The sequence below is a fragment of the Bufo bufo genome, chromosome 5, assembly GCF_905171765.1.
Source record: "Bufo bufo chromosome 5, aBufBuf1.1, whole genome shotgun sequence".
NCBI classification, from domain to species: domain Eukaryota; kingdom Metazoa; phylum Chordata; class Amphibia; order Anura; family Bufonidae; genus Bufo; species Bufo bufo.
Genome location: NC_053393.1, coordinates 554,950,919 through 554,963,316, shown reverse-complemented (window position 1 = coordinate 554,963,316; position 12,398 = coordinate 554,950,919). Strand labels below are relative to the sequence as shown.

The window sequence follows — 12,398 nt, the reverse complement described above, 5'->3', positions numbered from 1 at the left end:
TAAAAGGCTTGGTGTGGTCAACATAGACCAGAACGTGGGAGAGACCAACAATCTCTTCATCGGTGGGAAGGCCTGATCTGCCTTAGCCCCTTGAGATGAATTCAGGTAACACTTCACATAACAAGGAGAGAAACTGCGTCTTATAGACTGACTTGGCCGTGATTGTCACTTAGGATCCAGTAATAACTAGATAGGACAGCGCTACTTTCTTAACCCTTTCAGCCCTGGGCCATTTTTTGTCTTAGAATTTAAATTTTTTACTCCCGGCTTTCTCTGAGCCATTATGATATAAAGTGCAGTTCCCCCACAGTGCAATGGGTTTTATTTTTACTGCGTTCCCTACACAGTAAAACTGAATAATGGAAGCACTCACTAGTATTCGCTTTATAAGATACACTGACATCCCCCCCCCCCCCCCCCCCCCCCCCACACACACACACACACATAGGCTTTTGGGGGAAAAAGTACGTCTTACATGTGGGGTCCTCGATGTGGGGTCTGTAGAAAAGGTCACTAACTGAACAACCCCTTTAATTGTTTGACCACCTGATATCCCACAGCGCTGATCAGAAGGCTGGAGTTGTCACCTGTTCTTCCCTTTGTGAACCCATTCAGCAGGACTGGACTTTCAGGGCAGAGTCTAACAGCATTTCCACAGTCTAATAAAAGCAGGTCTCCAACCCTAAATACTGGTTGCCTCTGGCCGGTCCTATATACTAGGAGATTCCGGATAAGTAAGCAATCGCCCCCACTCTGCTCAGCTTCCCAGCTGTCCGTGACAACCTGACACAATTTCCGACTACCATTCTGCTCCTACTTAAGACTCCAGCTCTGCCCCCCACCCATCCTCTAATGGTCCCCTTGCTGACTCCTTAGGGAGCACATTAGCAGGGGCATAGTCTGTATAGAGAACGCACCAGGAAAGTGGGGACGGTCTTGTGGAGGGCACCGGTGACTGGTTTTACAGATCTCCCAGTGCCCCCTTATTAGTGACTTTGCCACAATTATTTACTTATAATTCCTGATCCTCACATGCAGTTTTGGAGCTCTTGTTAACCACTTGCCATCTGGGCCATTTGCCCCCTTCCTGACCAGGCCTAATTTAGCAAAACTGACCTATCTCACTTTATGTGGTAATAACTTTGGAACGACTTTATTTATCCAAGTCATTCAGAGATTGTTTTCTCGTGACACATTGTACTTCATGATAGTCATAAATTTGAGTCAATATATTTCACCTTTTATTTATGAAAAAATCCCAAATTTACCCAAAATTTTGAAAAATTTGCAATTTTCTAAATTTCAATTCCTCTGCTTTTTAAACAGAAAGTGATACCTCATAAAATATTTATTACGTAACATTCCCCATATGTCTACTTTATGTTGGCATCATTTTGGAAATGTCATTTTATTTTTTTAGGACGTTAGAAGGCTTAGAAGTTTAGAAGCAATTCTTCACATTTTTAAGAAAATTGCCAAAACCCACTTTTTAAGGACCAGTTCAGGTCTGAAGTCACTTTGTGGGGCCTACATAGTGGATACCCCCATAAATGACCCCATTGTAGAAACTACACCCCTCAAGTTACTTAACCCCTTAAGGACACAGCCTTTTTACACCTTAGGACCAGGCCATTTTTTGAAAATCTGACCAGAGTCCCTTTAAGTGCTGATAACTTTAAAACGGTTTGACTTATCCAGGCCGTTCTGAGATTGTTTTTTCGTCACATATTGTACTTCATGACACTGGTAAAATGGAGTCAAAAAAAAAATTTCAGTTTCTCTACTTCTGTAATACATAGTAATACCCCCAAAAATTGTGATGACTTTACATTCCCCATATGTCTACTTCATGTTTGAATTGTTTTGGGAATGATATTTTATTTTTTGGGGATGTTATAAGACTTAGAAGTTTAGAAGCAAATCTTGAAATTTTTCCGAAATTTACAAAAACTCAATTTCTAGGGACCAGTTCAGGTCTCAAGTCACTTTGCGAGGCTTACATTATAGAAACCACCCAAAAATTACCCCATCTAAGAAACTACACCCCTCAAGGTATTCAAAACTGATTTTGCATACGTTGTTAACCCTTTAGGTGTTGCACAAGAGTTATTGGCAAATAGGGAGGAAATTTGAGAATTTCATTTTTTTGTCAAATTTTTCATTTTAACCCATTTTTTCCACTAACAAACCAAGGGTTAACAGCCAAACAAGACTGTATCTTTATTGCCCTGACTCTGCCATTTACAGAAACACCCAATATGTGGCCGTAAACTACTGTACGGCCACACAGCGGGGCGTAGAGTGAAAGGTGCGCCGTTTGGTTTTTGGAAGGCTGATTTTTATGGACTGGTTTATTTACACCATGTCCCATTTGAAGCCCCCTGATGCACCCCTAGAGGAGAAACTCCCTAAAAGTGACCCCATCTAAGAAACTACACCCCTCAAGGTATTCAAAACTGATTTTACATACGTCGTTAACCCTTTAGGTGTTGCACAAGAGTTATTGGCAAATGGCGATGAAATTTGAGAATTTCATTTTTTTGCCTAATTTTCCATTTTAACCCATTTTTTCCACTAACAAAGCAAGGGTTAACAGCCAAACAAGACTGTATCTTTATTGCCCTGACTCTGCTGTTTACAGAAACACCCCATATGTGGCCGTAAACTACTGTACGGGCACACAGCGGGGCGTAGAGTGAAAGGTGCGCCGTTTGGTTTTTGGAGGGCTGATTTTGCTGGACTGTTTTTTTGGCACCATGTCCCATTTGAAGCCCCCCTGATGCACCCCTAGATTATAAACTCCATAAAAGTGACCCCATCTAAGAAACTACACCCCTCAAGGTATTCAAAACTGATTTTACAAACTTTGTTAACCCTTTAGGTGTTGCACAAGATTTTATGGAAAATAGAGATACAATTTCAAAATTTCACTTTTTTGGCAGATTTTCCATTTTAATATTTTTTTTCCAGTTACAAAGCAAGGGTTAACAGCCAAACAAAACTCATTATTTATGGCCCTAATTCTGTAGTTTACAGAAACACCCCATATGTGGTCGTAAACAGCTGTACGGGCACACGGCAGGGCGCAGAAGGAAAGGAACACCATATGGTTTTTGGAAGGCAGATTTTGCTGGACTGGTTTTTTTGACACCATGTCCCATTTGAAGCCCCCCTGATGCACCCCTAGAGTAGAAACTCTAAAAAAGTGACCCCATTTTAGAAACATATGATTTTTGGTTGCTCTATATTACACTTTTTGTGCGGCAAGGTAACAAGAAATAGCTTTTTTGGCACCGTTTTTTTTTTTTGTTATTTACAACATTCATCTGACAGGTTAGATCATGTGGTAATTTTATAGAGCAGGTTGTCACGGACGCGGAGATACCTAATATGTATACAATTTTTTTTATTTATGTAAGTTTTACACAATGATTTCATTTTTAAAACCAAAAAAATGTTTTAGTGTCTCCATAGTCTAAGAGCCATAGTTTTTTCAGTTTTTGGGCGATTATCTTAAGTAGGGTCTCATTTTTTGCGGGATGAGATGACGGTTTGATTGGCATCTATTTTGGGGTGCATATGACTTTTTGATTGCTTGCTATTACACTTTTTGTGACGTAAGATGACAAAAAATGGCTTTTTTTACACCGTTTTTATTTTATTTTTTTACGGTGGTCATCTGAGGGGTTAGATCATGTGATATTTTTATAGAGCCGGGCGATACGGACGCGGCGATACCTAATATGTATACTTTTTTTTTATTTATGTAAGTTTTACACAATGATTTCATTTTTGAAACAAAAAAAATCATGTTTTAGTGTTTCCATAGTCTAAGAGCCATAGTTTTTTCAGTTTTTGGGCGATTATCTTGGGTAGGGTATGATTTTTGCGGGATGAGATGACGGTTTGATTGTTACAATTTTGGCGTACATGCGACTTTTTTGATCACTTTTATTACCTTTTTTGGGAAGTAAGGTGGGCAAAATTTCAATTTCATCATAGTTTTTTATTTTTTATTTTTATGGTGTTCACCGTTCGGGTAAAGTAACATGACCGTTTTATAGATCAGGTTGTTACGGACGCGGCGATACCAAACATGTGTAGGGAATTTTATTTTTTTCATTTTTTATCAGTGATAAATGTGTTTTTTGATTTTTACTTTTTTTTCACTTTTATTCACTTTTTTTTGACCCAGACCCACTTGGTTCTTGAAGATCCAGTGGGTCTGATGTCTGTATAATACAGTACAGTACAATATATATTGTTCTGTACTGTATTTTACTTACACTGAACAGATCTATGCCTTTCTGCACAGATCTGTTCAGCACCATGGACAGCAGGACGCCTGAGAGGCGTCCTGTTGCCATGGGAACCTTCCCCGTCTGCTCAGAACTTCGCAGACGGGGAAGGGTAAGGAGGGGATCTCTCGGGGGGCTCTCTGGGGGCTCTCTCCCTCCCCATCGGGGGGCTGCAAAGGCACAGCAGCCCCCCGATGGGAGAGGGAGGGAGCTCCCTGCGCTGTTAACCTTTTCCATACAGCGGTCCGTACGGACCGCTGTATGGAAAGGGTTAAACGGCTGACATCGCATCGCAGATGTCAGCCGTTTATACCAGGGTGCCAGCAATGTGCTGGCACCCTGGTATCCCCACTAGACACCAACGATTATACAAGGGGAGGCGGGCGGGGGACCAGAAACTTCAGAAATCGCAGCAAACCGCAGGTCTGAATTGACCTGCGGTTTGCCGCAATCGCCGACATGGGGGGGTCACGGGACCCCCCCCGCGCATTTAGCCTAGGTGCCTGCTCAATGATTTGAGCAGGCACCGGGTTCCGATCACTGCCAGCCGCACGGCAGTGATCGAAAATACACAGGGCGTACATGTACGCCCTGTGTCCTTAAGTACCAGGGCACAAGGGCGTACCTGTACGCCCTATGTCCTTAAGAGGTTAAAACCGATTTTACAAACTTTGTTAACCCTTTAGGCGTTCCACAAGAATTAAAGGAAAATTGAGATCAAATTTTTAAATTTCACTTTTTTGGAAGATTTTCCATTTTAATCCAATTTCTTCTTTAACACATCGATGGTTAACAGCCAAACAAAACTCAATATTTATTACCCAGATTCTGCAGTTTACAGAAACACCCCACATGTGGTCATAAACTGCTGTATGGGCACACGGCAGGGCACAGAAGAAAAGGAACTCCACGTGGTTTTTAGATGCCATGTCCCATTTGAAGCCCCCTGATGCACCCTTACAGTAGAAACTCCCAAAAAGTGACCCCATTTTGGAAACTAGGTAATAAGGTGCCAGTTTTATTGGTACTATTTTTGGGTACATATGATTTTTTGATCATTAATTATAACACTTTATGGGGCAAGGTGACCAAAAAATTTGTTGTTTTAGCACAGTTTTTTTTTTTTTTTTTTTTAAAGCGTTCACTTGAGGGGTTCAGTCAAGTGACATTTTATAGAGCAGATTGTTACGGACGTGGCGATACCTAATATGTATACTTTTTCTTATTTATTAAAGTTTTACCCAATAATAGCCTTTTTGAAACAAAAAAAAAATGTTTTAATGTGTCCATGTTCTGAGAGCTATAGTTTTTTTATTTTTTGAGAGATTTTCTTATGTAGGGGCTCATTTTTTGCGGGATGAGGTGACGGTTTTATTGGTACCATTTTGTGGGACATACGCCTTTTTGATCACTTGGTGTTGCACTTTTTGTGATGTAAGGTGACAAAAATGGCTTTTTTTGACAGTTATTTATTTTTATTTTTTATGGTGATTATTGGACTGGGTCTATTATGTGATATATTTATAGAGCCGACCGTCACGGACGCGGCAATACCAAATATGTCTATTTTATTCTTTCTATTTTTTTATTATTTTTTTATTCCTTACTTGGGGAATTGTTTCTTTTTACATGTGAAAACTTAATTTTTTTTTTTTTTTTTTTTACATTTTATTTTTATTTTTTACTTTGCGTCCCCCATAAGGTCATACAAGACCTCTGGGGGACATTTAACTTCACATTTTTTCTTTTCACTGTTGATTTCTCCTATAACTGGGGCTGACATAGTAGCCCCAGTTACAGGAGAAATGCACCCCTAGAGAGGCTGTACAGCAGTATACTTTGCTGTACAGCCTCAGTGCAGGGCTGATCGAGGTCTCTGAAAGACCTCACAGCTCCTGCACTCTCCCGGCTCAGACAGTCACATGTCCTGGAGATCGTGCTGATCAGACTCCAGTGAAAACAGCTGCTGGGTGAGTGTAAATGTTCCGATCTCTCTCTCCTGCTAGCACTAATGAGAGGGAGACGGTACAAGCCTCTCTGAGCGCTGTGACTGCAGATTGCAGCGCTCACATGCTCTGGAGACTATGCTGCTGATTTGTCTCCAGTGTAAACAGCTGCTGGAGTGTGAATGTACCGATCTCCCTCTCCTGCCAGCGCTACAGAGAGGGAGACGGTACAAGCCTCTCTGAGCGCTGTAACTGGAAATTACAGCGCTCACATGCCCTGGAGACCATGCTGATCGGTCTCCAGGGCTTACAGTTTAACATTACAATCGAGATGCCTACTTTAAATACCGATCTCCCTCTCTGACTGGCAGTAATGAGAGGGAGATGGTAGATGCATTTGTGATCGCTCTGACTGCTTGTCAGAGCGATCAAAAGCCTGGAGACCAGCAAAAAAGGTCTCAGGGTAAAGCTCCATGTTCTTGGCTGTCAGGAGGGAGCTTAGTCATGGAGTTTCTATGTAGAGGGGCAGAGCACAGGAGGGAAAGCTGCAGGATGTTTTAAAACGTGCTATCAGAAATAGAGATCCACCTCCTGGACGTTTATAGTCAATGGGCAGACGGGAGGTGGTTAAAGAACGGAGGGGTCGTTCCACTCAGTATGATTAACTCTAGCAAGCAGTAGGTCTGGTTTAATAGGGTTGATCCTGATGACAGATGCTCTTTAGAGGGAACCTATCACTTCTGTGCTGGCAGTCAGTTCTTTTAAATTACCGATAGTCCAAACCCCACAGCACATGCCAGCACTAGGAGGGAGATGAGTCCGATGAGGCTCACTACCCCCACCGTCCGCCTCCTCCCGACATTCACTGGCAGGATTCTTTCCAGTTGTGCATAGGAAAAACAGTCAGTCTTGGTCCGGAGGCAGGGGAGGGTAGAGGAGTGCACACTGTGGGGTTCGGCTTGTCAGTACTGACTGCCAGCACAGATGTGACAGACCGCTGAAATCACTGGGCCTGTGACTACACTATGCTGCCCCCTGTGAGGGCCACGTACTACAGGTGACAGGTTCCCTTTAAGGCAGATTATTTTATACAAAGAATTTTAATAGAGAATAGTAATCCAGCCTTACGCTGACTCCATAGCCATGGCTTCCTCATACATCACCGCACTGTTCCTCTCCACTCCCCTGCACTAAAGTGCATTTTTATATGTTAAAAAATATCAGTATTATTTTAAAAATTTATATTATTAAAAATAATTTTACTAAATTTTGTTCTTGTCAGATGACTGTACTGGGAGCTCGGAGGGACAATTGATATCTACAGATTATAATGCAGATGATCCGGGTGTCACATCAGAGACGTATGAAGATTGTGCCATTATCCCAGATGTACCATCCACCCTTCACAGCAAAACTCTGTCATCTGACCCTTTAAAACAAATCCGATCTTCTGATTCATCACAGACTGTTAACCAGAATGCAAGCCACAAAAGGGGTGAGGGAGCCCTAAGAGCTCAGAAAGGGAAGAAGTCATATCCATGTTCAGAATGTGGGAAATGTTTTACTCAGAAATCAGAACTTGAGAGGCATCAGAGAGTTCACACGGGAGAGAAGCCGTATCCATGTTCAGAATGTGGGAAATGTTTTACTCACAAATCAGACCTTAAGAGGCATCAGAGAGTTCACACGGGAGAAAAGCCGTATCCATGTTCAGAATGTGGGAAATGTTTTACTCAGAAATCAGAACTTAAGAGGCATCAGAGAGTTCACACTGGAGAGAAGCCGTATCCATGTTCAGAATGTGGGAGATGTTTTACTCAGAAATCAAAACTTGAGATGCATCAGAGAGTTCACACGGGAGAGAAGCCGTATTCATGTTCAGAATGTGGGAAATATTTTACTCAGAAATCACATTTTATAAACCATCAGAGAATTCACACAGGGGAAAAGCCGTATCTATGTTCAGACTGTGGGAAATGTTTTACTCAGAAATCAGAACTTGAGAGGCATCAGAGAGTTCACACGGTAGAGAAGCCGTATTCTTGTTCAGAATGTGGGAAATGTTTTACTCATACATTTTCTCTTGTTGTCCATCAAAGAATTCACACAGGGGAGAAAGCGTATTCATGTTCAGACTGTGGGAAATGTTTTGCTTACAAATCAAAACTTGAGAGGCATCAGAGAGTTCACACGGGAGAGAAGCCGTATTCATGTTCAGAATGTGGGAAATGTTTTACTCATAAAATTTCTCTTGTTATCCATCAAGGAATTCACACAGGGGAGAAAGCGTATTCATGTTCAGACTGTGGGAAATGTTTTGCTTACAAATCAGACCTTGAGAGGCATCAGAGAGTTCACACGGGAGAGAAGCCGTATTCATGTTCAGAATGTGGGAAATGTTTTACTCAGAAATCAAATCTTGAGACTCATCAGAGAGTTCACACAAAGGAGAAGCCGTATTCATGTTAAGGATGTGACTGATATTTCGTTAGAAAATCAGATCTTCAACATCAAAGATGTCACATGGGAAAAAAATCTGTAGTCGTATTAAGAATGTTTAACTCAGAAATATATTGTTGGGCATTAAAAAATTCCAACAGGAAAAGCCACTTTCATGCAGGGAAATATTTTACTCACAAATTAAGTTTTGAGAGAAATCAAGAATTCACACAGGGCAGAAGCCGTATTCCTGTTCAGAATGTGGGAAATGGTGGGCTCTGAAACCCAATCTTCACCATGAAAGTCATCATACAGGGGAGAGGCCATAATTATGTACGGCCTGTGGGAAATGTTTTACTTACCAATCGGATTGTGTTAAACATCAGAGAATGCACGTAGGGGAGACGCAGTTTTAACCCCTTCATAACACTTGCCATACACGTACGGCAGGTTTTGGGTATTTAACGACTTCTGCCTTAAAGATAAAGTTATTGAAAACTGAATAAAAAACATAAAGTCACATATAACATAAAATGTTATCAATAGAAATTGTAGCTCGCACCGCAAATAAAGAACCTTCACACAGCCCTGTGGATTTTTTTTGGGGAGTATTAAAACCTAGCACAATAATATAAATCTGTGATTGCTGTAATCTTACTAAACCATAGAAAAAATGTCACTGCGCAGTGAACGCTGTAAAAACATAATCCATAGAACAATGGCGCAACTGCATTTTTTATTATTTCTACCCTATCAGTATTTTTTTTCCAGCTTCCCAATAAACCATGTGGAATAATAAATGGAAACATTAGAAAGTTTCTCCTACAAAAAACAGCCCTGCTACAGCCATGCGACTGGAAAAATAGAAAAGGTATGGCATTTGGATGGAGGGGAAGAAAAATAAAAGTGCAAAAAACGGAAAATGGTTGCAGTGGGAAGGGGTTATAAATTGATGGAAATGTGGCGGGTGTGGAGCTCCCTTTATAGGATGCTTTCTGCTTAGAGATGAGATGAGAGAATCTGTTTAGCATTTCCCAAAAATTCTTCTTCCAAATCTCTTAAAATGGTGTCCTCAATCTGAGGGTCTGAAGACAGCATGTTTTACAGGACAATATAAAGTAACTACTGTGATTAAGAACAAGGACACTCCTATGCAAGTGGTGGTCATGAGGACTCCACCCTCAACGTCTGCCGCTGCCACAACTACAATTGTGACTCCTATTTTAGACTTGGCTTCACCAAAATACCGTTATACCTGCTGCGGACAGAAGGCTGTGTAGAATCTGACTAATTGCATTTATTGCGGGACTCCATTGTAAAACCAAAGGACTAATGATTAACTGGTTGACCTGAGTTCTCATAGTATGCTTCCCTAATATGGATTCCACTGGTTGTATAGGTTTAATTAGGCAAGATAGATAGTGGGGATGGTTTAAAAAGTAGGATCTTCTGGATGGATGCTGGTCATTCCACCATTTGCAAGATTAAGTATTCTTTCACTTTGTGTAAGTAGGAAGGTTCTCTTCCTCCAGAAGGGAGGTAGGGCGATCTATACAGCCTGCAAAATAATGATAAAAAGAGGGGAGTAGTGTGAGAGTAATGGGGTCAATGTCAACCTTATATTCATATAATCAGGGCCGGCCTTTGGGGTGTGCGGGCTGTGCGGCCGCACAGGGCGCCATAGTAACAGGGGCGCTGGGCGGCCGACAGCTCGCAATGTAATCTGCGGCAGGCGAGGCTGCACTTGTGTTCTCCCTCGGGGCGCCCCCTCCATCTCCCCCTCCCCTGTCTGACCTGCCTGCTGCCCCCGCCGCTGCCAATAAGAAAAGGCAGGAGGAGGAGGGGAGGGGCTGTGGCCACTGCGCCACCAATGAAAAAAACTGACCTGAAATACAAATACAGGAGGCGGGTGCTGGAATCAAATAGCCGACACCCGACCTCTATGACAGGGAGCTGCAATCAGCTGCAGTTGAGTTAACCCTTCAGGTGCGGTACCTGAGGGGTTAACTGCCGCTGATCGCAGCTCCCTGTCACAAAGGTCGGGTGCCGGCTATTTGATTCCGGCACCCGCCTCCTGTATTTGTATAAGAAACGTTGGTGGCACAGTGCGCCCCCCCCCCCCCCCCAGTATAAGAAACGTTGGTGGCACAGTGCGCCCCCCCCCCCCCCAACACCCCAGTATAAGAAACGGTGGCACAGTGCGGCCCCCCCCCCCCAACACCCCAGTATAAGAAACGGTGGCACAGTGCGGCCCCCCCCCCCCCAACACCCCAGTATAAGAAACGGTGGCACAGTGCGGCCCCCCCCCCCCCCCCCCCCCAGTATAAAAAACGGTGGCACAGGGCGGCCCCCCCCCCCCCCCAACACCCCAGTATAAGAAACATTGGTGGCACAGTGGGAAGTGCCAGTGAGGGTTAAAAAATAATAAAAAAAAATTAACTCACCTCCTCCAGTTGATCGCATAGCTGCCGGTCTCCTGTTTTCTTCAGGACCTGTGGTGACGTCACTGAGCTCATCACATGACCCATTACCATGGTGATGGATCATGTGATGAGCCCAGTGATGTCACCACAGGTCCTTTGACAGGTCATGAAGAAAGAACAGAAGATGATCAATTGGAGGAGGTGAGTTAATTATTTTTTAACCCTCATTGGCACTGCCCACTGCGCCACCAATGTTTATTATATTGGGGGGGGGCGCACTGCGCCACCAATGTTTATTATACTGGGGTGTTGGGGGGGCGCACTGCGCCACCAATGTTTATTATACTGGGGGGGCGCACTGCGCCACCAATGTTTATTATACTGGGGTGTTGGGGGGGGGGCGCACTGCGCCACCAATGTTTATTTTATTGAGGGGGGGCGCACTGCGCCACCAATGTTTATTATATTGGGGGGGGCGCACTGCGCCACCAACGTTTATTATATTGGGGGGGGGGGCGCACTGCGCCACCAATGTTTATTATACTGGGGTGTTGGGGGGGCGCACTGCGCCACCAATGTTTATTATATTGGGGGGGCGCACTGCGCCACCAATGTTTATTATATTGGGGGGGGCGCACTGCGCCACCAATGTTTATTATACTGGGGTGTTGGGGGGGCGCACTGCGCCACCAATGTTTATTATATTGGGGGGGGCGCACTGCGCCACCAATGTTTATTATATTGGGGGGGCGCACTGCGCACAACGATGGGTTAGGGAAATTTCACAGCAGAGTGCGCATGCGCTGGGAGCCTCTCCGGCGGTTAGGGTAGGGAAAAATTATGGGCCAGTGCACAGGTGCGGTGATCGGATGGATGTTCTCAGCTGGACACCGGCCGACACTGCGCATGCGCTGGGAGCCTCACCAGCGGTTAGGGTAGGGAAAAAGCACTGGCCTGTACGTAATTTTTCCCTTCCCTAACCGCTGGTGAGGCTCCTGGCGCATGCGCACTCTGCTGTGAAACTTCCCTAACCTGTCGTTGTGCGCCTGCGCGGCGCGGCACACCTCCTCACGTCATGTCCGGTGCGACTGGAAGTGACGAGGGTAGGGAAATCTCACGAAGTAGGGAAGTATAACATTACACCGGCCTTTGGGGTGTGCGGGCTGGTAACTACTTGGTTGGATAGTCAGCCAGCCTATGCCATGATGCCAGCAACAAGCAGTGTTTTTTTTTTTGGGGGGGGGGGGGGGGGCGCGCCACAAGGTTAGCTCGCACAGGGCGCCTGGACACCT

At 44.0% G+C, this 12,398-nt stretch overlaps 2 protein-coding genes across 17 annotated transcripts in view; one reads left to right on the top strand and one right to left on the bottom strand.

The window, feature by feature from the left end:
• The window catches only part of LOC121000834 (zinc finger protein 383-like), a 1,218,895-nt gene extending 1,209,752 nt beyond the window's left edge, over positions 1-9,143 (top strand). For 15 of the 16 annotated variants that reach the window (XM_040431515.1, XM_040431524.1, XM_040431516.1 and 12 more), the window contains one exon: positions 7,527-9,143. In XM_040431515.1, the coding sequence (XP_040287449.1) occupies positions 7,527-8,713 (1,187 nt within the window). In that variant the 3' untranslated portion in view covers positions 8,714-9,143. The remainder of the gene's footprint in view (positions 1-7,526) is intronic. The other variant, XM_040431518.1, reaches the window with a different exon arrangement.
• LOC121000856 (gastrula zinc finger protein XlCGF66.1-like) overlaps positions 1-12,398 on the bottom strand; it is a 576,261-nt gene that overhangs the window by 309,809 nt on the left and 254,054 nt on the right. The gene's annotated exons all lie outside the window — the stretch shown is intronic.